This window comes from Onychomys torridus, chromosome 4 (genome assembly GCF_903995425.1).
Source record: "Onychomys torridus chromosome 4, mOncTor1.1, whole genome shotgun sequence".
Taxonomy (NCBI): Eukaryota; Metazoa; Chordata; class Mammalia; order Rodentia; family Cricetidae; genus Onychomys; species Onychomys torridus.
The window spans coordinates 14129902-14157245 of NC_050446.1; the positions used below are offsets into that span (position 1 = coordinate 14129902).

General features: G+C 48.7%; 1 protein-coding gene across 2 annotated transcripts; it reads left to right on the forward strand.

The window, feature by feature from the left end:
- The first annotated feature begins 70 nt into the window (after positions 1-70).
- Rabl6 (RAB, member RAS oncogene family like 6) lies at positions 71-27195 on the forward strand. 2 transcript variants are annotated; one of them, XM_036183942.1, is made up of 15 exons: positions 72-505; positions 6355-6489; positions 7500-7547; positions 11271-11323; positions 13068-13159; positions 16661-16801; positions 17194-17299; positions 21597-21700; positions 22841-23169; positions 23442-23595; positions 24418-24627; positions 24718-24985; positions 25336-25507; positions 26050-26108; positions 26228-27195. In XM_036183942.1, the coding sequence occupies exons 1-15, from the start codon at positions 376-378 to the stop codon at positions 26423-26425; spliced, it is 2199 nt and encodes a 732-aa protein (XP_036039835.1). In that variant the 5' UTR covers positions 72-375; the 3' UTR covers positions 26426-27195. The 2 variants fall into 2 exon arrangements, with proteins under 2 accessions (XP_036039836.1, XP_036039835.1); XM_036183943.1 differs by lacking the exons at positions 25336-25507; positions 26050-26108; positions 26228-27195 and adding an exon at positions 25063-25329 and having other exon boundaries at positions 71-505.
- The last annotated feature ends 149 nt before the right edge of the window (positions 27196-27344 follow it).

Sequence of the window (27344 nt, forward strand, 5' to 3'; positions counted from 1 at the left end):
GGCTTGGGCGGGGAGGGGAGGGGATGCTCGAAAGGGGCGGGATCTAGTGCGCCCGCTGCGCAGGCGGCGTCTACGTGTCCCTCTCGGCGCTCCGTAGCCGCGCCGGCGCCAAGATGGCGGCGCTGACGGATGCTTGGCTGCCGCTCCGAGGGCCACAGGAGCCGGAGCGGAGCCACAGAGGCTAAGGCCTCAGAGTCTCGCTCGAGGCCGCTCCCACGTCGGGCCTCGGCTTGCGGCCGCGCCTGTCCTGACCTCGGAGGAAGCCTGGGCCGGCCGGACATGGTGCGAGGCGCGCTGCGCTGCTGCTGCTGCCGCTGCCGCTGCCGCTGCTCCTGAGCTCGCGGGCCGCACCCGGCTTGCACGTCCAGCAGGAAGATGTTCTCGGCGTTGAAGAAGCTGGTGGGCTCGGAGCAGGCCCCGGGCCGGGACAAGAACATCCCCGCCGGGCTGCAGTCCATGAACCAGGCGCTGCAGAGGCGCTTCGCTAAGGGGGTTCAATACAACAGTGAGTGCGGCCCGCGCCGTCGGGAAGGCCGGGGCGGCTGGCGGTACCTGGGGTGTCCACCCAGCCCTAGAGGACCGGGGTGGACGGGGTCCCTGGGCTCTGAATAATGGTCGCTCCTTGAGGGCCGTCACCTGACAGGAGACCTCCAGAGAAGAGCTGTGCAGCGACACTGGCGGAGCAGCGGTGGAGGACCCTGATTGGCGCGGGTACCCTGCTGCAAGAGACCATTACATAACGCGAGGGTGCACGCGCGGGTCTGTGGCTCGTGGCTGCGTGCCGCCTGCCTCCCCTCCGGACCCCGGCGCGTGCTCGCTCTTGAGCCTCCTGAAAGTCGGTCGGCTTTGGCATTGAGCCGTGGGGTTTTTTGTTGTTGTTCACTTCGAAGCCAGTTTGCAAACAATAGCCACCACGCCACACGTTCTCACCTTTTTTCTTTTAAAGAGAGTTTTTTTTAAGGGATATATTTTTTAAAAGTTCCAAAAGGCACTCACTGCATCCCTGGCCCCACAGGAAGAAAGGCCCGCTGTATCCTTAGTTATAAATTATGTATGGATGCAGCTAGAAGCAGACCGTCCCCTTGACCTCTTTAGACTTTTTCCATTTGCAGGTTCTTTTCTATTTTCTAGGCGGTCTCCTGGTCTGACATTGTTTACTTCTCAACTATTTGTATACTGCTAGGTTTTTGACGCACACTCCCCACACACTACACACTACTCATTTTAATGGGTGTCTTTCATGGTCAGTGATAGTTGGGTAACATTATGAACTGTATTAGAAGCAAGCACTTCATACCTGTTAACTTGAAAGTTTGTATTTCTCTTGAATCTACAGAAGACAATATGGAGTCAAAATATTCAGAGGTCTGTGTTCTTTGGAATCTACATTTGGATTCCTTATTTAGTTTTATATGGTATTACTTGAAACCTAATCCTAGAAATGAGGTCTAAACTGGAAGTTTCTCACATTCTAAACCTGCTCCCTACTGACCCCGCCCCCTGGTGGTCCTGATGAGAGGGACCTAAAAGAGCTGCTCTTCCAAATTTTCTGAACTATCTTACTCAAACAAATCAGTCGTATAATAATACAGATTCACGGTTCTTGTGGGTAGGAGGCACAGTTAACTTGATGCTTTCCAAACTTTTAATTGTCTATTGTAGAATGCTGTCCCTCCAGGGTTACAGCAATCTTTTTTTTTTTTTTAATGTGTCAAACTAATAATAACTCAGACAGGGTGTGGTGACACACGCCTTTAATCCATTACTTGGGAAGCAGGGCCAGGTGGATTTCTGTGAGTTTAAAGACGTCCTTCCTGGTATACCTATCAAGTTCCAGGACAGTGTGGGCTACACAGTAAGACCCTGTCTCAAAAAAGCAATAGAAAAAGAACAAACTCCAAGAATTCCAGCATTTTGACGCACCCGCAAATCACCACATCATGTGAGTTATATAAATTTCTAAAGCAAAAAGGAAACTGCAACCAGAGTAGAAAGACCATATTCCAGAGAACTGATGCCAGAATGCTGCTGTTCAGCGTGTCACTGACAGCTTGCTGAACAGATTCCTGGGAAAGTAAATACTGAAGGGTATTCTTTTTTGTTTTGTTTTTTCAAGATAGGGCTTCTCTGTAGCTTTGGAGCCTGTCCTGGATTAGCTCTGTAGACCAGGCTAGTCTTGAACTCACAGAGAGAGGTCCACCTGCCTCTGCCTCCTGAGTGCTGGGATTACAGGCGTGCGCCACCACTGCCCGGCCTGAAGGGTGTTCTTTAGATAAATGGAACTTAAGCTGAAAAGATAAGCATGGGATTTAAAAAAAAAAGCAAAGGTAAGCAAAAGAATGGGTCCATATGTGGTAAGCCCTTAAATAAGCAGTGATTATACTAGTCATGGGTAATAATGGTTTTTATGGGCAATTGGTTTTTTGCTTGTTTCTTTCTTTCTTTTTCACAATATTGAAACAGTTGGAGTGACCCCCTCGTACAGAATGGAATTGATCAGAGTTAAGGCATTCAGATTTGGGAAGGACGGGTCCGAGACAGGATATTACTATGTAGCTTTGATGTCCTGGAACTCACTGTGTAGACCAGGTTGGTCTCGAACTTGTAGAGACCCCCACCTGCCTTTGCCTCCCAAGTGCTGAGATTAAAATGGTACACCACTGCAGCTGGCATGGCATTCAGAAATTTGTTAACCCTAGACATTAAGTGTGAATGTTAAAATGTAGATACAACTCTTCCAACTATTTGCCAGGCAAAATGAGGAAAAGTTTTGCCAACTTAATAAAAGGCAGAGATGGCTAGAAGGGAACTACAATAGTAACTAAAAAAGTACAATTTAAAAATGTATTTATTGGGGCAGTGTGCATGTCTTGGTGTCCATGTGACAGTCAGAGGTCAGCTTGTAGAAGTATTTTTCTCCTGCCATGTGACTCCTGGGGGTCAAACTAGGGTTGTCAGGCTTGGTGGCAAGCGCCCTTGACTGCTGGGCCATTTCGCCAATGTCACTTTGTTTCTCTCTTTTCTGTTATTGGAGATTGAACCTAGGTTCCCACTAAACTAGTACACTTCTGCTGAGCTACATCCCCAGCTCCTAAAAAATTACTGAATAACTCCATTTCTTTTAGTAGTCACAATGCAATCAAGAAATTGGGGGTTGGGGGGAATTCCCTCTAATTGGGCGATATGATCTTTGAAAGATACTTTTAGGCCAGAGGGTGGTGGCGTACGCCTTTAATCCCAGCACTTGGGAGGCAGAGGCAGGCGGATCTCTGTGAGTTCAAGGCCAGCCTGGGCTACAAAACAACAGGACAGCCAGGGCTGTTAAACAGAGAAACCCTGTCTCAAAAGAACAAAAAAGATACATTTAGCATATAACAGCAAAGGGTTGAAATAAAAGTTAGAAAAGGATCCTGGGTAAGTCTGACTATAAGAAGACTGCCCAACTATGGCCTGGTCAGCTGTAGGTTCAATATTGTCATGCAACACACACTTAGAGGTGATGAGAATGGATTGTAGTAAGGGAGGTGAAGGTCTGTAATTCTGTGTTTTTGTTTTGTTTTGAAATAGTCTTACTATTCTCCAATTGTTGGACTTGTGTGCTCATCTGGTCTTCCTGTATTAGTACCCTGAGTAGCTGAGACTACAGGCATCTACTTCTACACTCAACTCTCAGGTTTCTTTTTGAAGCTTAATAGTGGTTCTTTATTCTCCAATGGCTACATATGGGATGGTCAATTTATAAAAAGTAAAAGTTTAGCACTCAGGCAGTAGAGGCAGGTAGAACTCTGAGTTGGAGATCTACCCAGTCTACTTTAGCTCTGCAAAGAGTGGAGGGGCATGTAGATTCAGTTCATGGCCCCTTGGCCTGTTGCTTTGAACCTGTGGCAGCACGTCATTGTGGGAATGCATGGTGAAGCAAGACCACTCGATGTGTGGCAATGAATATGTGCTGTAGGGAGAGAACCCAAGTCCCCCTATTGCCTCAGATTCCACCTTTTTTTTTTTTTTTTCAAGCACGTACAATGTGTGGTTTACTTGCATGTATATCTGTGCACCATGTGCTTGGTAGCCCGAAAAGGGCATCAGATGCCCTGGAACTAGAATTACAGGCAGTTGTAAGCTGCCATGTGGGTGCTGGGATTAAAGCTAGGTCTTCTGGAAGAGGCTTTTAACTAATTAGCCATCATCTCTCTAGCCCTAGGTCCCACAATTTAAAGGTGACCTCCTAACAGCATCATGTCCTAACAAACTTTTAACACATTGGCTAAAAGTTGGGGGGATTTAAGATCCAGATGGCAACAATTTCCAAATAGTTTATGAGTCTGTGAAGAAATTACTTGGAAATTAGAAAGTACTTTCTGTGAGCATGGTAGTGCAGGCCTTTGGTCCCAGCACTTGAGAGGTAGAGGCAAATCTAATCTACATAGCTAATTCCAAGCCAACCAAGACTACATAGAGAGACTGTCTCAAAAGAAAGGGATGGGGGTCTGGAGACATAGCTTAGGGGTTAAGATACTGGCTATTTTTCCAGAGGACTCAGGTTCAATTTCCTGTACCCACATGGCAGCTCACAATAGTTTATATCTCCAGTTCTAGGGGAACTGACACCTAGAGGCACATAAACTCACACAACCACACATACATATGCACAAAAGTAAAAGGTCTTTTGGTTTTGGTTTTAGTGGGTTTGGTTTTGTTTTGTTTTGTTTCCGAGACAAAGTTTCTCTGTATAGCTTTGGAGCATGTCCTAGAACTCGCTCTGTAGACCACACTGTCCTCGAACTCAGATCCGTCTGCCTCCTGAAGTGCTGGAATTAAAGGCATGTGCCACCACTGCCTGGCAAGATTTTCTTTTCTTTTCTTTCTTTTTTTTTTTTTTAAAGCAAAACACAAAGAATTTATATCTAGGGCTGGAAAGATGCTTGGTGGTTAAGAGTGCTTGTTGCTTTTCAGTAGGACGTGAGAGAGATTTTATTGGAGCTTACAGTGGCAGCAGACAGGTGGGCATGACCCTAAGAACTTACATTTTATCTACAAGCAGCAGGCAGAGACTGGACCTGACACAGACTTTAAAAACCTTAAAGCCCAATCCCAGTGACATACCTCCTAATCAGTCCAGCAACTGTTCAGTCATTCAAATAAGTGGGGCTGTGGGGGCCATTCTCATTCAGATCACCACAAATGGCAGGTGTTTTGTTTTGTTTGTTTTGTTTTGTTTTTGCGGGTGTTGGGGCTGCCAGGTCAGGTACATCCTAGGAGTCCAGCTGAGCTATGAGGCCAGGGTGGCCATTGGCTTCTGGTGCTATAGAATGGTTTGGAAATGGGGAGGCACTTGATTGTGGGCAGACTAGACAGCCTAGGATAAAGAAGCAGGTTGGCAGAGGAACCCACAGCTTCCCCTTGCTTTACCTCTTAAGCTTCCACATCTTTTTAGACCCTTTCCTGACCTGCCCTTGGAAGTCTTACAGACAGCCTGAACCTCCTGCCCTTAAAGGTGTTTTGGTGGCATTATTAACCCTCTCCACGTCCCATGGGACTGCCCAGGAAGCAGCAGCCTAACACCTGTGCCTTCCCTGCCCATCTCAGCATCCTCAGTCATTCATGACTCTTGTCCCACCCATCCAAGGTGTCAATCTTCCCAGCCAAATGCTAAGCCTGTCCCCACTCTCTCTCGTTCCTGTTCTTCCTGGCTTTGTTGACAGCATCAGTTCCAAACTGCTCTTTATTACCTTTTCAAAAAGCCCAGTGGTGAGCCTGTCTAAAAGGTTTAGGGGCATAAGGACAACACCCTATCCCGTTCACCTGTCCCTGCCAAAGCCAGCAGACCTTTCTGAATTCAGGCCTGGTATACATTGGAATGAGTGAAGTAGGATACAGTCTTAGACAAAACTGTACCCAAAACATCAGAACTATGAGAAGAACAAGTAAATGGAAAACCAAGTACTGGGGTGCTGTCATGGGCCCTGCTCTTCAATTGGCCAGATTAAGTCTCTGTGCAGCCCAACCCTGATCCTAAGGCTCCCTGGCAGTCCCTCAGAGTATATGACTCCAGGAGAAAGCCCGCCCAGAGGAAGTCCTCTACTGCTACCTCCTACCATCAGCCCTGGCTTCTGTTCTTGGTGCTACACTCTGCCCACTGCCGGGCACCATTGCACTTAGGGAGAGTCTGTCCTGCTGAGCTACAGTTGACCTGTTGGGAAGCTGCTGGCAGTCTCACCTCTTCTTCCCCTGCATGCTGATCACCTGAGAAAAATAGGAGTTCAAGGTGAGATGGAACAGATGTGATACTTTAAAGGTTTTAAGTGTGACGGATTAATCTTCCTTTCTTTTCCCCTTTGCCTATCCTTGCCCCAGTGAAGATTGTGATCCGGGGTGACAGGAACACTGGCAAGACTGCTCTGTGGCATCGACTGCAGGGCAAGAAATTTGTGGAAGAATACATCCCCACCCAGGAAATCCAAGTCACCAGCATCCACTGGAACTACAAAAGTGAGTTCAGGACCCCTTTTCTCCCTATACAGTACAGTGTCCTGCCTCCCACCCTGGTTCTTGGAAGGTACTTTTCTGAAACTGAGAAAATAATACCTACATGTGGGAGGCCCTACCAATTAAAACTGCATGTCAATCACCCCATCAGCATTTTGAATCTGTGAAGTTCCTCAGCACTCAAGCCTCAGGCCCAGGACACTCATAGTTGCAAGTGAAAAAGCAAGGTTACCCCTTCAAAGACTAGAATTCCCTGGACACCTCTAGGAGCAGACACACCCATACAGATCAACAGCACACATACCTGCTTTGCCCCATAGGAGCGCATGCTATGAACCCTGGCAAGCCTCATCCCTGGAGGACAGTGTGACTATTTTACCCCTTGTCTTCCCCTTCTGGGTACTGGGGTCTCCACCATCCTTTCAGCTCCCTTAGCCCCTAGGACATCCCAGAATGGAGAATTGTTGCTGAGGAGGGCTTGAGGAGATAACAGGAACTTGGAAACCATTTCTGTTCTCATGAGGCAACTCAGGACTAGCAGTATCAGAGAAAGCCTTAGGAGACTGTAGAACAAATGGCCAGGTAGGTTGAAGGCTGCAGCCATCGTGGGCCTGCTCAGATGGCCCAACATCAGCGTTCTAGCCTCTAGCACTGACTTTCTTAGATTCTGCTCAACCCTCACTGAATACTGACCAGTCAGATGAGGTAGTGAAGGTGGGGGACAAGTGACTTAGACAGCTGAATTGCATTTTTAATCTGTCTAGGATGTGAGCATCTACTCAGGTCCCTGGACTGGCCCAGGGCCCCACAGACTACTGAGTGTGATGGCTTTGTCTGTGCGCCAGTAGATGTATTGCTCATGCCAGGGCCTTGAGGAACAGCCTTGCAGACCTTGCAGCATGTATTACAGAGGTCCCAGGAAGCTAGTGACACCAGAATACCCCTGACCCCATTTGGGAGCCCAGAAGGGGCTGTGATGCTAGGCACTAATCTGAGAGTTTTCCTTGTTTCAGCCACTGATGATGTAGTGAAAGTTGAAGTCTGGGATGTAGTTGACAAAGGTAAGGTACATTTTCTCCTTAATGCTTAATAGATTCTAAATAGGGCCCCTCCGTATCCATACATGCACCTTATTTGCGTGTCCTCACTCCCATTACTTCTGGTCTGGTTATTCTCTCTCGGGCCCCATGTCCTATTTAGCCTTGTCACACAGAACCACTTGTGGTTTGGAGACATGTCACAGGCACCAGCTATATCTACTCAAGAATATGGGAGTTTTGGGTTTGCTACCAACTATTAATGTCTAGGTTACATCAGAGTCCCTGTCTGATCCCTACCTGATCTAGGTTCTGGATCCTAGTCAGTTCCTTCCCATGTCTGGTAGGCATGGTAGATGTGCAACAGTGGACCTGTCACATATACTTGGCTATTTTTAGTATTTGTTTAGTTACCGAACAGCTGACCATTGGTCAGCTTAAAACTCTAACCCATATGAAGCTGTTCTCAAAGCCCTTCTGTGTGTTTCCCTTGGTAACCCATAGTCTACTGGTCCCTAGAGCCTTAGTGGTTTGGCAGCCCTGCTCTGAGAGAGCCAGAAAGTAACCTGGACATTCATAGGATACCACCTGTCTTTTACTAGGTGATGGCTTAATGCCAACCATGTTGTTTTGACCATGATTAATAATCCCTCTAATGAGAACTTATTTTCACAGGCAGACACCCACAGGGTTCTTGTCTGACTCTGGTCCAGTTTATAGCTACCTATTCTACCTTCTGGCCTGGGGCAGCCCTAATTATTGAGATGGATAGTCTAAGTGCAGTGCACCAGCACAGTAGAAACATGCAAGATTGCATGAATCAGGAAGGCTGTGAGAGGTGGGGGCAGAGTCAAATGGAGTAAAAGCACATCTTGGGCTGGGCAGTGGTGGTGCATGCTTTTATCTCAACACTTGGGAGGCAGAGCCAGGCGGATCTCTGTGAGTTCAAGGCCAGCCTGGCCTACAGAATGAGTTCCAGGAAAGGTGCAAAGCTATTCAGAGAAACCCTGTCTCAAAAAACAAAAAAAAAACAAAAACAAACAAACAAAAAAAAAAAACCCCACATCTTGGGCCAGCACCCTGGTTTGGTCCAGAATATCATTCAGATTTCCCACAAGGAGTTTTTTGTGTGTTTTTTCCCCACATGAAGCTTTAATTCGGTTTAGAGAGAAGGCAAGCTGGAGTTGCATGTTGTTACTTCAGCCTATCTGTGTCATCCATGTGATGGAGGTTAGGGACCCATATATAGCATTTCTTACAGAGTGGGTCACCAAGTCCAAGTACCTAACTAGACCAGCCTCACAGAGACTTAGTCTCATCTAAACCTGCAGAGGGCATCAACAGAACTCCTCAGAGTGCACTCATGAGAGCATCTGATCTCTTTTTCTTTTTTTTTTTTTTTTTTTTTTTTTGGTTTTTTTGAGATAGGGTTTCTCTGTGTAGCTTTTAGAGCCTGTTCTGGAACTCACTTTATAGACCTTGAACTCACAGACATTCACCTGCCTCTGCCTCCTGAGTGCTGGGATTAAAGGCGTGCGCCACGACCGCCTGGACTAATCTCATTCTTATCTTCTTTTGTGGGGTCATTAAGTTCCTCTGTGATCCTAAGGGTGAGAGCTCATAGTCTTCCCCAGTGCTGACGTTCTGTGTGTGTGTGTACATGCATGCAGGTGGTTCTAAGCACTATGAAATCACACACCTTAGCCTCTGACCTCTCACAACCCCTGACTTTGTAGGCACCACCTTTGATCTGACCCCCTGGCCTCATCAGCATGGGGTTCCAGGACTTTGTAGGAAGATGTGTCTCCAGGGCTCTGGTTTCTGGCACAGGGTGTGCTTTCTCCTCCTTCCTCAGCCAAGTTCCTTTTGAGTATTAGTTTGGGTCAAGTGTTGCGAACAGTTGAAGCCACTTTTTTCTGTGGTTCCTGCAGTAACACAGCCTAGTTGGACCCCATCCATTGAGCCTCTGTTGATCTCTGTATGTGTGTACACTTCTGCATGTTTGTGTGTGCATCTTTGGAGCATTGATAGGTGACCTGCTATCTGCGGCCCATCACTGGATATACTGTGATGACAAGAGTCACATCCACATGAAGCCATCAGGTGGCTTAGGTCAGCTATCTTCCACAAGCCATGAACCCATCAAGTGAGGAGATACTTGCTGCTGGTCCACAGAGGGGCCACCACTTTGGAACCAAAGTGCCTTCCTTGTCTCTTGCCTCTGCTCTTGTCTCTATGTCTGCACCTGCTGTGGTGGGATGCACTGTCCTAGAGACAAAGTTTTGAAGAGTGGGGTCAGAAGTTGGGACCATAATGCAGCAACCTCAACCTCTCACTCAGGACCCTTCAAAGTGGCATGCTATGCCTTCAGCTGGCCCAAGAGCCCATGAAGCAGAGGTTGCCACCTCCACTGCCCAGGAGTCATGGAGCACCTTTTTCCCCACTGTGTCAGACTCAAACATCCTCTACCCTCCCCCCGCTCTCAGGGATCCACTCATATCCTTGCTCTGATGAAATCAGGCTGGATCCCAGCAAAGAGTGGTCCTAACTCAAGGAGTGCCTGCATGATCATGGCTGCTGTCACCCATTTACCAGAGGGGCCCATAGAAAGGCTCTTTTTCCCCCTCCCCCCACACACCCCTCATCTCCATGGTCCACAGTCTGCCTGGTTCCCACAGCAGCAGAGGACCTTCAGATGTGAGAGAAGTTAAAGCAGCTAAGAGCTCAGGGCAGTGGGTACGTTCTCCAGAAGATTGGGCAGGCTCAGCAGTGCTCACAGTACATGTTCAGAAGCTTTAAGAGGGAACTTTGATGGAAAGCAGCTTGGCAAGTGTTTGCTTACTCTGGCCTCCCAGACCTACCAGCTCCTGTCCAGCACTTTGCTGTGCCCCAAGAGTAGTTCCCACAGACACTACAGCAACTTGTAGGAAGTTGCTGGTTGTGCTAGAGGCTCCTGGCCTACATGTGGCACACCCTGAATGGCCCACCTGCCATTCAGCCCATGAGGGTCAGGCTGAACCATCCACTGCACCCAAGGGGGAGAAGCTGACTCCCCAGACTGACCAGAGTGTAATAGGTGTTCAGATAGGACTTGGAGAGGGGTACAGAGTTGGTGTTTTAAGCAAATAAATCTGAGTTTGTCCTTGGGGAATATTTGTTTGCTATGGAATTCCCAAGGTTGTGAGTAGCTCATTTGCCCATTTGGAAATTTAGACATGAAAAGAGGGAAGGACAGTGATGGATGTCATCTTGTTATCTCTAGATAGCAAGACCCTCGGACCCCAGACAGGACCTGTGGCTGTCAGTCACATAAAATGCTTTGGTAACCAGGACAGGCAGTGTCAGGTGGGCTGGTCTTCCTCTCTGTTCCCTATGTGCTAGTGCCCTAGTGATACAGGAGAACTTTTGAGGGAATTCCAGATTTGGTCTCTCTTAGCGTTGACCCAGTGGAAGCCCTTTACCTCACACTGGCTCCTATGTCTCCATGGAAACTGGGCTGTCAAGAGGGACCCTTTTCCTCGAGGCAGATCGAGACTGGGCATCTTACTTCCTGGCCTGTCTTATCAGCTGCTGAGGCCTGCACTTCCTATCCACTGCTGGCCTAGCTGTTTCACACAGTTCCCTATCTCTTCAGGCTGAGTGGAGCATTGTGACAGGTAGGATGGGTCTAAGGAAGGATACTCCCCCACTTAGGCAAATCCTGGACCCAGCAATTACATTCCTAATTTGTGTTTGTCTTTTAAAAAGGGAAATGTAAAAAACGAGGTGATGGCTTGAAGACGGAGAATGACCCCCAGGAGGTGAGCCACATTGTCAGGTGGGTCTGTGTCAGTGTCCTGAGCAGGGTGCCTGTGGTCACTCGGTGGTCTCCAACCCTTTCAACTGGGCCTCCTGCCCATCCTGAGACCCTGGATGTTCTCGTTAGGCTATAGATGTAGCAGTCACTGACTGTCCTTCACTGCTCTCACGACCCCGTGCTGCAGTGTTCTATCTTAGGGTTACTGATTACTTAGGCCACCTGCCCTATGTGAGTGATGGCTGCTCTGCTTCACTCTGCAGACATCGCAGGAAACTGAATGATGTGAATGGCCTGTAAGGGGACACATTTTACATCTCTGTCACGGTGGCTTTGTCCTTAAAAGCACTGGCATATCTTGGAGATGTGGCCCTGGCACTCTAGGTGGGGCTAGGTGATCTGTGTGTGGTCCCCCGACACACCTGCCTGCCAGTTGTTCTAGAGAACTCTGCCCTGTTTTCTCCCTCTGTAAATAGAAGGCGAATAGAAGGCCTCATTCCGCTTCAAGGCTGGAAGCTTAAGTGATACATATACCCTCCTTGGCCCTCTTCCATGGAGTGTGTATTCTGGAACACATCTTGATTGATTTTGTTTGTTTGTTTTTACCATTTGCGTATTTTTTATTTCTTTAGGTTTTGTATATTTGTTGACCTTTTCGTCCGTGCAGATAATGCATTCTGTTTACTCTCTACCTACTCTCTTAACTCCCTTCTGCCCTGTCATCCACTCTCTCCTTTATACAAGTCCTGTCCGTCATTTCCCTCTTTGGTTTTGTGACCCATTGGTGATTTGTTTTGTTTTGTTTTGATTTGGGTTTTTTGGCTGTCGAGACAGGGTTTCTTTGTGTAGCTCTAGCTGCCTGGAACTCACAGAGATCCACCTGCCTCTGCCTCCCCAGTGCTGGGCTTAAAGGCGTGTGCGACCAATGATTTTAAACTAAGGCCTCTGCCTGACCACATGTTTGGCGTTTGGTGAGCTTACTATTAGGTACACAACTGAAGATAATACCTACCCTCCCTGGAATCTGTCAGTAGACAGTAGTTTAACGGGGGTAGGGCCCCATGAGAGCTGACCTCCCTAACCCATGATTGGCTGTTGAGAGTTTCAGTCTTGTGCAGGCCACCACGGCTGCTGAAAGCATTTCACAGTCCTCTCGGTCTTCCAGCTCTTAGATTCTTTCTTCTCCCATTATTTCCTGATGTTACCTGAATCTGATCTGGGCTATGCATTCAACTGTCATTTATTCCCAACACCTTGAGCAGCCAAAAAGAAAAGATTTTTTCCTGATTAAGGATGAAAGTAGTGTTTATCTATGGATATAAACATAATGTTTAGAATGTAGTTTGGCTCCATGCCAGTTTAGCTAAAGAACAGCTGTGAACCCACCCACCCACCCACCCCCACCCAGGGCCTATGACTTCCCAGCTATGGGGTTTGACCAGATTGGACAGCACTGTTGTATTGTTTTTGTTTTTCCTCTGGAAGCCATCTCAAGGGCAGCTGACAGCTCCAGTACTTGCTTCTAGGAATCCTAGGGCAGGCCTCCCCTGTAGAGATGAAACTTGCTGCTCCAGTCCCCACAGCTAACTTGCACACACTCACAGGTGTTTCCTTGTGTTTTTTTTCCAAAACAAAATCACTTTTTAGATTAGAAAAGGCCCGTTCTGCATTTTTGGGGTGTTTCAGGGTCCACAGGTGTGGGACTTGGCCAGGGACACAGTCTTACCCTTTCTTCCTCCTGTTTCTAGGCAGAGTCTGAAATGGCTCTGGATGCTGAGTTCCTGGACGTGTACAAGAACTGTAATGGGGTGGTCATGATGTTTGACATCACTAAGCAGTGGTAAGAGGGGCAGGCAGCTGGCAGTGGCTGCATGCCTTCACATAGTACAATGTGATTCCTCTGTTGGTATGAGCTTCCTGCTCTGCCAGCTGTGGGCAGAACCCCTAGATGCTGAGGCATCTAAGCCACAAGATGGGCATAGATTCATACCTCTGCAGAGGGTGGGGCAGGGGCAGGCTGATGGCCAACAGTGGTAGAGATTAGGTGCTACCTTGCACAACCCCACTGTCCTGAAGATACCATATAAAATTTATTAGAATCAGGTGGCCTGTTGCAGAGGTGGGGAGGGTACCAGAAATAGGCTCCTATACATACTCTCAGTCACAGCTAAGATTAATGACAACAAAGGACAAAGAAAAAAGTGGGCAGTGGGTCCAGAGGTCAGGTGCAAGCCTCCTGAGACCACCAAACTCCCATTGAGAGGGCACACCATGAGAAATGTGCTCAGGAGACTACATTACACATCATTGTGAGACTGGGAGCCTTCCTGTCAGAAACAACAGGAAAACACAGAAGAGGCTCCCAGATGTCTCAAAGTCTTACTCTGTATACACTGAAAAACAATCTCTTAAAACACTTTACTAGCCAGACATGGAGTTGCACATCTATAGCCCCAGCACTTGGGAAGCAGAGGCAGGCAGATCTTGTGAGTTCAAAGCCAGTCTAGTCTAGAGAGTTCAAAGGCAGCCAAGTATACATAATGTGACCTTACTTTAAAAACAACCACCAGCCTTTAATCCCAGTGCTTGTAAGGCAAAGGCAGGCAGATCTCTGTGAGTTCAAGGCCAGCCTGGGTTACAGAGTAAGTTCCAGGAAAGGCTCCAAAGCTACACAGAGAAACCCTGTTTCGAAAAACAAAAACAAAACAAACAAACAAAAAACCCAAAAAATAAATACAACCACCACCAAAACCAAAAAACAAACAAATAAACAAAAAAACCCCATACATTATAAGAAGCCCTGACACCTTTAGAAGTAGCCTTAGAGATTCACCTTGCCTTTTAACTCTGCTTTTACAGTTCTATTATTAGTATTACGTGTATAATCTGTGTTCGGATTGAAAAAGGCAGAGAAAAGCATTCTGTTCCTTCTTCTAAGACTATCATTGCTGATAGCCAGAGCAAACCAGCTAGATTTCCTGGACCCATACATGTACAATGGGACGTTATCTGTCTAGGTTTGTATTCACCAGGCGGTGGTGGCACACGCCTTCAATTCCAGCACTCAGGAGGCAGAGCAAGGCGGATCTCTGTGAGTTCAAGGCCAACCTGATCCAGGACAGGCACCAAAACTACACGGAGAAATCCTGTCTCAAAAAACAAAACAAATGGGGTTGGGGATTTAGCTCAGTGGTAGATAGAGCTCTTGCCTAGCAAGCGCAAGGCCCTGGGTTCGGTCCTCAGCTCTGGCAAAAAAAAAAAAAAAAAAAAAAAATGTGCTTTGGAGTGAAGTTAGCACTGTGCATGACACTGATTGTGGTTTGAGGGTCCTGAACCTATAGATCCTTGCTAGCCACAGTCTACACTAACACACTTCCTACAGCCTTTGTATGGTATTCACAGGCCCAGATCCAGCCCTCCCAACCTTCAGGGACCTATATGTTTGCCTGACAAGCTGGCAACTGGCACATGCTAGAATCCTCTTAGGGCTATAGGAGGCAGACTGGGCCACAAGCTCCAATTCAGCAGTAAACATGTGTCATGGACATTATATTCAAAGCTCTACTCCCATCTCAGGTACAGAGCAGAGAGGTACATTTTGCCTCTGTGGGTGATCTAGTAGTGAGGACACGGCTTTGCCTCTGGACACTGAAGGCTCCTGTACTCCACTGAAGTGCTCTATGGCCTTTGCAATCTAACGTCAAAAGGCCCTGCAGCTATCAGGGTAATGCCGAGGACCAGGTAGTGCACCAAAGAGCTGTGAGGACCTGACAGCTTGGCTGAGCATCAGGACCTGAGTTTGGGGCTAGAGTGATAGGAGGCTCGGCCAGATCAGGAAGGATATGCAGATGAGGAAGGTTATGCAGATGCTTATTTGGCAGCCAGGAGGCTTTGTAGACCCTTGTGTTCACAAAATACCCGTTGTCAGGCCACAAGGATCAATCATTTCTCGGTTTCTGAGATCCCTGGACACTAGCATGTTTGGTTCAGCTAGTAGCTGGGAGGCAATAGTCACTTCAGAGCACAGCTGCAATTACAGACCAGTGAGCACACTTCAAGAGAATACATCAGTCAGGAGAGGCTGTCATTGTTAGAGGCATGTTGCATTTTCATTGCTTTCTTTTGGCAGGGAAGCTGGGTCATACATATTTCACTGTTTGTGGGAGGTGTTAGTGGATTTTGTTTGTTGGGGGTTTTTTTGTTTGTTTGTTTGTTTTTCAAGACAAGGTTTCTCTGTGTAGTTTTGGTACCTGTCCTGGATCTCACTCTGTAGACCAGGCTGGTCTCGAACTCACAGAGATCCCCCTGGCTCTGCTCCCCAAGCACTGGGATTAAAGGCCACCACCCCCACCCATGTGCTATTAGTGGATTTTATAGGAACAAGGTCTCTGTGTAGCTTAGGCTAACTTGGAACTAACTATGTAGCCCAGACTGGCCACAAACTCATAATCCTCTTACCAGCTTTCTGAGAACGGGGGTTATTAATATGTACTGCCATTTCTGGGTTTTTGTTGTTGTTGCTTTTGTTGGGGAATTGGGGGTAGAGGGCAGATACCAGAGATTGAACTTGGGGTTTTACTCATGCTAAGCAAGTACTCAACACTGAACTAAGTCTTAGTCCTGGTTGTGTCTTTATAAGTCATTTGGAGACATTGTGATGACTTGTAAAGTGGAGCTACAGGCCCTCCTACATTAAGTCAGTCTTGCAGAGACCAGCAGACTTTGTAGGTGGTATGGTTCACTGTAGAATAAGTGAAGTAGCCTTCACTGAGGATACTTCAGTAACGGTATCCCTGAGGCAAGAGCCAACAAGCAGGGAGGAGCAGATGAGCTGCAACCCAGCCTCAATGTGCCACAGAACTGAGGGACATGTTACCCCAGGATACGTACAGTTCAGAATGATGCTACAAACAGGGAGGCTCCAAGCAGCTCTTATTGATTGATTGATTTTCTTTCATTAATTTTGGGGTAGGAAGTTATGTGATAGAGACCAGAGGACAGGAGTCAGCTCTCTTACTCTACAATGTGGCCCCATAGATCAAACTCAGGTCATCAAGCTCAGTGGCAAGCACTTCCATCTACTGAGCCATCCTACCAGCCCTTGAAGCACTTTCATAGGGACACAGACAGGTGGCACACCGATCAAGGCAGGAGAATGGAGCACCTTGCTGTGGAGTGCAGGGGGTGCCTGGGAGAGTCAGTGGCCAGGGATGCAGGCTGAGGTTATAGCACTTGCTGTTGGTTCAGTGACACGTGCTCTGGGAAGTTAGACAAAGAGGAAGTGTACACAGCATTCCAAGGGCCACACAGCTAAGGCAAAACACTCCCTCCCTTTCTGAAGGACCTTCAACTATGTTCTCCGAGAGCTTCCCAAAGTGCCAACCCATGTGCCGGTGTGTGTGTTGGGCAACTACCGTGACATGGGCGAGCATCGAGTCATTCTGCCAGATGATGTGCGTGACTTCATTGACCACCTGGACAGGTGGGTGCTGCCGGTTTTGCTCCTGTAAGAAGGTCCTATGTTGTGCTCTCAAAGTCTTGGGGGAAGCTTGTAGACAAGGCATGATCTCATCCTGTGTTGGAGATAAAATGTCAGCATCCTGGCCCAGGAAAGGGATTATGGCCAGAGGGTGAGGAGTTCCAGGTCTCTAGTAATGCTATAGAAGATGTGAGGACCATATGCCAGGACTGTGGGGCCTTCCTGGCCACTGTCTAGTTCTTCCGATCAGCGCCAGAGGAGTCAGCTACAGAATGTCTTTAAGAACCTTCTGCCGAAGGAAGCTAGGTAGGCAGGACACCTCAGGCTTGGGTGTAACCCTTGACATAGGAATCAAGCCACTGCCACTAAGTCCCTTTATCTTTCTTTGAAAACAGACCTCCAGGTTCCTCCTATTTCCGATATGCTGAGTCTTCCATGAAGAACAGCTTTGGCCTAAAGTACCTGCATAAGTTCTTCAACATTCCATTTTTGCAGTTACAGGTAAGTGCTTACCAGGTAGGGCAGACAAGTGGGTAGCCATCACTTTTGTGGCTCTGCATAAGGATTGGCCTCCCTGAGCCTGACAGCATTCTTGGGCACCTTCTTGGAAGCTGGCGACCAACATGTATCTAGTGGGCTGGAGATGGCCTACACAGCACTCAAAGCAGCGGGCCAGAAGTGTGTAACATGTCTTGCTCTTTAAGAGCATCTGGAAGTTTCAGTCCACCATGTAGAGCCCTTATGCCTCTGTGGGACACTGACTAAAGTGCAGACCCCTTCACCAGATGCACACATAGCTATGGAGGTCCCAGTCACACAGAGCTATCTGTCAAGAGGCAAGTTCCAAGACATGAAACGTCTGTGACTCTCCATGCAGATGCTGTGCTGACTGTCCTCTAACCCATAGCCCTCTGGCCATCTCATGAAGAACAGAAAACTTGCACCCTTGTCCGAAGCGTCTAGCTTCCTTGATGCTGTTGAGGCAAGTAGGGTGGCCTACCAGGGTGAATAGCTGCACCTGCCCTGCTGTTCATTGAGTGTTCCTCTCGGGATCTCTTGGATTAGATGAGTAGAAGTGGCATAGGCTGAGCGTGGTGGCACACACCTGCAGTCCCAGCATTCAGAAGACTGAGTCAAGAAGACCACTTCAGGGTTAAGGCTGTGTTCTGAGGCTCAGTAAGTGGGGGTCTCAAAAATATTAAAGTGCTGGGCATGGTGCTGCATACCTGTACTCCCAGTACTTAGGTAGTAGAAGCAGGAGGGTCAGAGGTTCAGGGTCATCCCTAGAATGTAACAAGTTCAAGACCAGCTTGGGCTACATGAGACCCTTCTCAAACATACAAAACAAGCCGGATGGTGGTGGTGCACACCTTTAATTCCAGCACTCAGGAGGCAGAGGGAGGCAGATCTCTTGAGTTCGAGGCCAGCCTGGTCTACAGATCAAGTTGTAGAACAGGCAGGGCTGTTACACAGGGAAACCCTGTCTTGAAAAACAAAACAAGGGCTGGAGAGATGGCTCAGAGGTTAAGAGTATTGACTGCTCTTCCAGAGGTCCTGAGTTCAATTCCCAGCAACCACATGGTAGCTCATAACCATCTGTAATGAGATCTGATGCCCTCTTCTGGCCTGCAGTTATACATGCTGTATACATAATAAATAAATAAATCTTTAAAAAAAAGAAAAACAAAAAGCAAAATGTTTCAGAGATAGTACAAGATGACCATATTGTCACCCAGCCCCCAGTGCCTCCTGTTTATGTTTCTACATTTGTCAAGGCCAAGGAACCAGTGTAAGTCTATAAACTAAACCCAAAGCTCCGTCTAGTCCCAGATTCGCCCTAGGACCCTAGCCTGCTTAAGCTGTGGTCATCTTCTCTAGTCCTGAGGTATGCTGTAGCTTCTGAGAATTAGGAGAGCAGCAGAGTAGGCAGAAAGTGGAACAAGGCTCTGGATTCTAAGCATAAGAACAGAAGACCAATCCTTTTTGGAAACACGGGCTGAAACAGCTTGGTGTGGGGTCTCTGTTGAACAAGAAGGCCAAACAGGCCTGGCCACCTTTCTGGACCTGTGACCTATAGCTTCCCCTAAGTGTATTGGGCCCTTCATATTTTATCCAGGACACCAAACTCAGGAAAGTAAAGCCTTCTTTTTCCTCCTCTCTGTGTCCTTTTGAGAAAGATGAGATTCCTGCAGGTAGGGTTATGCTGAGGAGCCTACAGGATCAAAAGGAGCCTCTACTAAATGCCTTTCCACGGAAGAGTCCTGTTGTGAGACAAAACTTTACCTAGGGAGACACAACACGCATCTACTCATCCCAGACAGGGATCCCAACAGACCAAATTCCAGATACCACCAAAGTCCAGCCTGGTGAACCAATGAGCTTTATTGGGGTTACTTATAGGAGCAAATGACCCAAAGACAGCTACGTCACCAAAGCCCACCCCAGTACAGGTCCACAGCTTATACAAGCTGGTAAGCTGGTCACTGCACAGCCTGCAGGCAGCTCAACAGGTCAGAGAGTGTCCTTTCCAAGTGACCGGTCAAAGCTTCTTTGTAGCTGGTTTGGTCTGCGTCTTCTTTGCAACCTGTCTCCTCTGACGGTCTTCTTTTCATCTCAGCTCCCTTCCCTCTTAAGGGAGAATCTGCTGTTATTGCTTACTCAGGCAGGAAGGACCTAGTGGATCTGGCCAGTTTCAGGGACGTCCTGAAGCTGTTTTAGGTTGTTTTCCTTCATGCTTAAAGAGGCCTGCAGTGTGGAATGTTTCCTTCTTGGAGAAAACAACCCCTTACACTGCTCCACTCTGTGAAAGCTTTACCACTGCCTCCTGCCAAGGGAGACAGAGATGCCAAGATAGTCACTGGTGTTAGAAGCCTGAGCTGAGATCTAGACCACATAGCCTTCTTCCTCCATGGTTATTTGCAGGGAATGTGATGGCTACTGTTTGCTGGCAGGGTGGTAGCTACTTGGAAGTAGCCATGGATTGAATCATTCCATCTTGGAGGGGCTGGCTGCTCTTCTAGAAGATGGCTTTTCAATTCCCAGCTCCCGCAAGGTGACTCACAACTGTCTGCAACTCCATTCATTCTCAAGCGACCCAAAATGCCTTTTTGGTTCTGTGGGCACCAGGCATATACATGGTATTCAGACCAAACATTTATATACATTAAATAAATGATAACTTTTTTTAGAGTGACTTTTTGGATTCAGGATGTAGCTCAGTTAGATTACTTACCTACTATGCACAACACTCTGGGTTCAGTCCTTAGTGCTATATAAGCCAGGTGGGGCTTATACCTGTAATTGCAGCGATGGAGAGGTGGAGGCAAGGAAGAAAATAATTCAACACCATCCTTAGTCAGATAGCAAGTTCAAGGCCAGACCCAGATACAGTCGAGACAGCAATGAGGCTGGAGAGATTGTTCAGTGGTTAGTAAAGCCTGCTGCTCTTCCAGAGTACCTGAGTTCAGTTCCCAACAACCTCATTGGGTATCTCACAGCTGTCGTAACTCTAGCTTCAAGAGATCCAATGTACTCTTCTAGACTCTGGGCATTCAAACATGTGGCTTTCACACATATTCACATAAAAATAACAAAAACAAATCTTTAAAAAAAACAACTGTCAGGCTGGGCAGTGGCAGTGCACGCCTTTAATCCCAGCACTCTAGAGGCAGAGGCAGGAGGATCTCTGTGAGTTCCAGGACATCCTGAGAAACACTGGTGGAAGGAAGAAAAACAAACAAACAAACAAAAAAGGGGTTGGGGATCTAGCTCAGTGGTAGAGCGCTTGCCTAGCAAGCCCAAGGCCCTGGGTTCGATCCTCAGCTCAAAAAAAAAAAAAAAAAAAAAAAACAAACTAAGTTGAGTGTGCTGACACACATCTTTAGTCTCAACACTCAGGAGGCAGAAACAGGCTTATCTCTGAGTTTGAGGTCAGGTGGTCTGCAAAGCGAGTTCTAGGACAACAAGGGCTATACAGAGAAACCCTGTCTGAGAAAATAAACTATAATTCCAGAATTATTTAAATCACCAGTTATTGGTCAATATGCAGAGTAAAGTCTCAATAGACTTATGTAATGTATTTGATGTAGCTGTCTGGGTTTTTCTTGGTATACTACATCTTTAGTTTTAAATTAGGACCCTCATCTGTCTGTTATATATGCCTGCTTGTCCTGAGTGTTGATCAGCATCATTCTCATGTATTTTTTTCCATTTGTCAGAATATAAACAAACCCCAGGGCTCTTGGTCTGTAGTCACTCCACTTTTTCCATTTGGGTTGTTTGCTCTGTGCTGAAAAGCACTCATGGTGTAAGCTTGAGACACGCCCAGTGCCAGGGTCGTGTTTTTTGTGATAGTGGTGTCTATCCAGCGGGACCTTTTCCAGCTAAAAATGCAGTCCTAGTTCATCTGCTGTCCCTCACATGGCCTGAAAGCTGCTGTATTTTAAGATTAAATCTAAATGCAAGAAGACATGGCAAATGGACCCAGAGGCTTGATCTGATCAGCTTTGGTCATCAGGCTAGAAGTGTACAGTTTACTCAGGTTGTACCTGACAGAGTTTCATCCAGTTGCCCCTGGGGCTCCCCAGATGTCTTAAATACCTGCTGCTATGGTTTTATGACCTGAGAGGCTGTTGTAGCCAACAGGAAAGTATGATGTGGAAACAGAAGGTGGCGCTTTCTGGTGTGGCTCCGTATGACTGACCTGTATCCTCCAAGCCACACACGCTGACCTTGCAGCCAGCCAGACCTCATGCCTCATAGGAAGAGGCATACTCAGCTATGTCCACTTCCTCTACAGAGGGAGACACTGCTGAGGCAGCTGGAGACAAACCAACTAGACATTGATGCCACACTGGAGGAGCTATCAGTGCAGCAGGAAACCGAGGACCAGAACTACAGCATGTACGTGAGCCAGCAACTACAGATATGCAGGCCCTGACTGCCCTGAGTGGGAAGGGAGGGTACTGCACTATTGCCAATGGGCCCTGGTGTCCACAGATAGGAGCCAGGTGCCAAGCTTTGGTCTGCACCTGTGAGGCAGTGGAGAAAGCACCATATATGTGCATGCATGGTAGATCTGAGTATTCTTCAGCCAAGACCTGAGTACTCAGTGTGGAGCAGCAGTATGGGGAATAGCTGAGTAACATAGCTCAGCAGCTCAACTCAACCTCGTAGGACAGTATTCCATGCTATTAGCCAAAGCCCTTCCTGTTCATCTAATAAAGTGTTTAGTCAGATCAGCACTTGTCTAGAACAAGTGGATTAATACTGTGAATTGAGCTATGCTGATCTGGGAACAGTTTTAATTTCCCTGTAGCCCCCTGAGTTCTTGTAGAAAGTGAGGGCAGATATTCCTGAGGGTGGGCTGTGTTGACTCTGGCACTCTATACCCCCAAATACTTCGGAGCCAACAGAACCTACAAAGTACTCAGACATCTGGTATGGTTCCTACATGTGGATCAGCACAAACCTGTGATTAGAGCAAACTACACATGTGTGATCGGCAACTCTACCCCACTGGCCATAACCAGCCACACCTCCCTCTTGGTCACTAGTTGGGTACTATTGACAGCCACTGGCCTACCCAAATCCTGTAGGAATAGTTGGTCCTGAGGGCTGGAGAGATGGCTCAGTGGTTAAGAGCACTCACTGGCTGCTCTTCCAGAGAACCTGGGTTTATTTCCCAGCACCAACATGGCAGCTCACAACTGTCTATAACTCCAGTTCCAGGGGACCCAACACCCATGGCAAAACACCAATGCATATAAAATAAAAATAAAATTTTTAAAAAAGAATAGTGGTCCTGGTAGGCTCTGGTCATGCATCTGCTATGAGACTCAGTTCCCCAGGCTGGTACCAGTATAAAGGGACAGGATAAGCGAGGCAGTAGTCTGGGTCCCAAAGACTGGGGCAGCTGATTGGCAGGCGTGCCCTGTTCTCTACTTAATAGTATGAGTGCAAAAGTGACACTGGCGGCTGAAAGCCCTGGAGAAAGGTCCAGGGGAGCCAGCTCCTCACTTCCTATCCTTTTGCCGCTCCTAGCTTCCTTGAAATGATGGAGGCTCGAAGTCGAGGCCATGCATCCCCTCTGGCAGCCAATGGGCAGAGCCCATCCTCAGGCTCCCAGTCGCCAGTTGTGCCTCCAAGTGCTGTATCCACAGGGAGCTCCAGCCCCAGCACCCCCCAGCCTGCCCCCCAGCTGTCCCTCAGTGTCTCTTCCACCTGTCCCCAAACACCATCTCCTGTACCACCTTTGGAGGCCACGCCCTCTTCTGTACAACCTTCAGCCCCAGCTCCAGCCCAGCGTCGCAGTATCATCTCTCGGCTGTTTGGGACCTCACCAGCTGCAGAAGTGACCCCTTCACCTCCAGGTAGGCCTGGGAGCAGCCCTCTCAACATGTGGTTTGGGGGCTAGCTTCTGGCATCCTGAGCCTCATGTCCTCAGAGATTGGAATGTGGTCCCTGTGTCCCTGACACGCTCCTCCCTCATGGGCCAGTCACTACCTGGTCCAGTTCTAAAGTAGCCTATGACTTTAAGCCAGGATGTATGAATTATCAAGTCCCAGTCCTACAAACCCAGTTTTGGGGCTTGCCTAGCATGGGGTCAGGAACCATATAAGGAGGAAACAGCATTTCTCTACAGAGCCAGCTCCAGCTCTAGAGGCCCCAGCAAGAGTCCAGAATGTTGAGGATTTTGTCCCTGAAGATGGCCTTGACCGAAGCTTCCTGGAAGACACAACCCTGCCTAAAAACAAGAAGAAAATTGGAGCCAGAGACCCACAGCAGGACAGTGACAGGTAACGGTGGGTTGGTGGAGCTCAGCACAGGGTCCACCTCAAGGGCTGGCCAACACAGCTTCCCCATCCATTTATACCTGCATCTCCCAAGACACTGCTGGGGATTGTGGACACAGCCTTTCTTGTGCTTGCTTGGTTGGCAGTTAGCTCTGAGGGAAGGGCTCAGGCCATGTGTCCAAGGCCTGCTTAGACCAATCACCACCCTGGAGTAGACAGACAGCTCACCATGGAGTGGGGCAGTTCAGGCCCACAGCCGACTGGAGAACACTGAGCTAGAATCTTCCTAGGACAGCAGGAACCTTGGCAGATGGCCTAGCAGGTACAGGGGTACTCTGAATATATCCTGGCACAGTCTGTGTAGGTATAGTGAAGGTTACCGGAGTCTTTCCATTTGGACCCAGACAAGCAGGCCTTGGCCAGGTCTGGCTTCCTGTAGCTAGCCCTTCCCACAACCCAGTCTGTCTTTTAACAACATCCTAAAACCTGTCTACAGCTAAGCTCTGAGAGCACTCCCTCTAGCAGGTCTAGTTGACTGTTAGATCTCCAGCATCACCATATTCAGCGGGGTCAAGGGTTTCCCTTCCAGAAACAGGTAGACTGGAGGCTTCCAACTGTGGGCTCCTCTCCACTGACTTACCCATTGGCCAGCAACAAGGCAGTGTTTCCCTCACTCTTATCCCACCTGTACTCAGCAGCCCCTGTGACAGCCCAGAAGGTCTTCCCTATACGGTACTATAGACAAGGTAGCTCTACAGGCACTGGGGTGGGAAATGAGCACGTAGACCCCTGCAGAACTTCTGACTGCCTACCCCCTCTTTGCAGTGATGATGGGGAGGCCATAGGAGGGAACCCAATGGTGGCAGGTTTCCAGGATGACGTGGACATAGAAGACCAGCCACATGGCAATTCCCTGCTGTGCTCAGAGCCCATCCCCAGTAAGAACATCAGTCTTTCCAGTGAGGAGGAAGCTGAAGGACCGGCAGGCCACCCCAGAGTGGCTCCTCAGCAGTGCTCAGAGCCTGAGACAAAATGGTATGGGCTGAGGTCCCCAGGGTATGGCCATCTGAGGTAGTGGCAACCTAGGGTGGCCTCAGAACTCCTGACATTTCTTCTTATGTGAAGGTCCTCCACTAAGGCCTCACATCCACAAAAGAAGGGAGCTCCCACACGAGCCATACCCCCATGGTCAGATGGTCTCACCGCTGGCTCAGGGCCTGACCTCGGCAGTACCAAGCCACCCACTGATGGCTCTCATAGACCCCAGGAAGGGAAGGACAAGCAGGTGTCATCAGAAAGCGATCCTGAGGGGCCCATTGCTGCTCAGATGCTGTCCTTCGTCATGGATGACCCTGACTTTGAAAGTGATGAATCGGACACACAGAGGAGAGTGGTAAGGACAGGCTGCTGGCTGGGAAGCTCAGCCTCCATCCTTCCAGAGATAGAGGACAATCAAGGTGTGTTTCCCAGAGCAAGATCTGAAGAGAGGCAGGAGAGTGTTCCTGGCTCCAGTCCCTTAACGTGTTTCTGAAGCCTGCTGGAGAAAGTGAACAGGAGTCCATGGGAGGAGGTCCATTGTCCACATGAAGGCCCTGCTGGTCTTTCTAAATCTGGGTCAGGTTAACCCCTCCCATTCTCTCCCACCCCAGCCCCTGGATTCCCAGAGGGACTTGCCACCTTGTTTCAAAGGTCCAGGGGCAGTGGTCAGGGATAATCGGCCTACTAGCTAATCTCTCTCTTCAGGAGGCATTCCCAGTAAGAGAAGACCTCTCTGATGTGACTGATGAGGACACTGGCTCTGCCCAGCTACCCCTACCCTCCAAGCCCCCAGTCTCTGCTTTCAGACTGAAGAATGACTCAGATCTCTTCGGGCTGGGCCTGGAGGAGACAGGACCTAAGGAAAGCAGTGATGAAGGTAGGTAGGAGGGCCGAGAGCTTGACCCTCTCCTTGGGGCCTGGGATAACTTGGAGGTCCTCATCCTGTGCTAGTCCAGGGACCTGTGCTTAGAAATCCTAGCCTGCCTACCATTTTTCTTCATCATAGCTATGAGTCTCTAGAATGGGAGGAACTGCCCAAAATTGCCATCTAAGACTGTCACCCGTCACCTTGTTCATAGTTCCATATGGGTCCCCCTCTGTGCCATCTGCTCTGCCAACATTCCAGGCTTTCAGGTGTCCCAGGCCTTTGGGACAGAACTGTTTTGGAAAAAAATAATAGCTGTCTAATAGATATGCTTGAAATTGCAGCCCAGGGGCAGATTTGAGCCAACTCAGCCCTAAAAGGAGGGGAAAAAATTTCATCCCGGGCTAGTTCAAAGCTCACCAACACAAAAATACATGAGAACACCCTAGATTGCTGGTGGGACCAGGCCTTGGTGGGAACGGGGTATCTCAGCAGCCTCTGCCTGACCATACAAAGTGGTTGCAGGTAGGAGCTCAGTTGTCTTCCTTGCACAGATAAAGACGGCAAACTCTCCTCTAAAGAGAAGAAGAAAAAGAAGAAGAAGGGCAAAGAGGTACATGCCCTGCCCATCACTTATGTCACAGCTAGCCTGGACAGCCCAGGGTCCTGGAAGGTGGGAAATAGCCTTGTGGGTTGCCCATTGACTCTAGATCTGCTCTTCATGACCTTCAGGAGGAAGAAAAGGCTACAAAAAAGAAAAGCAAACACAAGAAGAGCAAGGACAAGGAGGAAGGCAAGGAGGATCGGAGGAAGAAGAGGAAGCCCCCTCGGAGCAAAGAGCAGAAGGCTGCAGATGAGCTGGAAGCCTTCCTGGGGGGTGGGGCCCCTAGCAGCCGCCACCCTGGTGGTGGGGACTATGAGGAACTCTAAGCTTGCCAGAGGCAGTTGATTGTCCTGGGAAGAGGGGAACTGCCAGTGGCTGATTTGAGGAGGCTGCTGCCTATGCACCCACATTCCCAGGACCACCCTGCCACCTATGTCCCCCAGCCATTGTGTCTGCCCTCATGTGGTCTGGCCCACTCTACATTGATTTTTGTACTGAAGACTTTGGTGGTGGTCAGGCCCTGGGGTCAGGCGCTGCAGGTACTGGGCATTAACCCAGCAGAAGCCTGCTCTGCAGGGAGGGAGGGGACAGAACAGAGTTGCAGCTGGTTTGGTGGACCACCTGGTCCTCCCCAGATAGAGCTGCAGCCAGTCCCCGGTGTTTCTCAGGGATGTGCCTGGGGCCGAGAAGGGACCCACCAGGGTCTGTTTACAGAGGCAGGGTGTGGGACTGCTTGGCTTCTCAGATGTCCACACCCAGCCCCACTCCTGCTTGCCTTCCTGAGCTCTCCCAGGGCCATAGCATGGCTTGGGGTGTGGACCTTCTTCCCCATGGATCCAGAGTAGAGCAGGGTCATGCCCTGAGCACAGATGTGTACTCGGGAGGGTGTGGCAGCATCTGCTACTGCAAAGTGGCCAGTCCCCGCACTGGGTAAGGCTGGCAAGAGAACACAATGTACCACCTCTCCTGTGGGAGAGGCACTAACAGCTTGCCACTGTGTGCCAGCTGTGCCTCTGCCCGTTGAGCGCCTGCGCAGGTGAGCCTAGAAGGCGCCTTCTTAGACACTCCGCCCAGACTATAAAGCTCTCCGATTTTACTGCGGTGTGTGACTGTTTTCTGGTTCCTTAAGCTGCTAAAGATAAGACCACCCAATCTGTGGGTCGGGTTCCCGGCATGAAGCCGAAAGAGCCGTTTTGGAGAGGTAGTTGTTCCAAGAGGATCGCTCCACAATCCTGGCCCAAATAG

What these genes read in the sequence shown, in the direction of transcription:
- Rabl6 (XM_036183942.1), top strand. Translation starts at nt 376, where the DNA reads ATGTTCTCGGCGTTGAAGAAGCTGGTGGGCTCGGAGCAGGCCCCGGGC. An exon ending in TAAGGGGGTTCAATACAACA is followed by an intron (nt 506 to 6,354) that starts GTGAGTGCGGCC and finishes TCCTTGCCCCAG; the next exon opens with TGAAGATTGTGATCCGGGGT. An exon ending in CATCCACTGGAACTACAAAA is followed by an intron (nt 6,490 to 7,499) that starts GTGAGTTCAGGA and finishes TCCTTGTTTCAG; the next exon opens with CCACTGATGATGTAGTGAAA.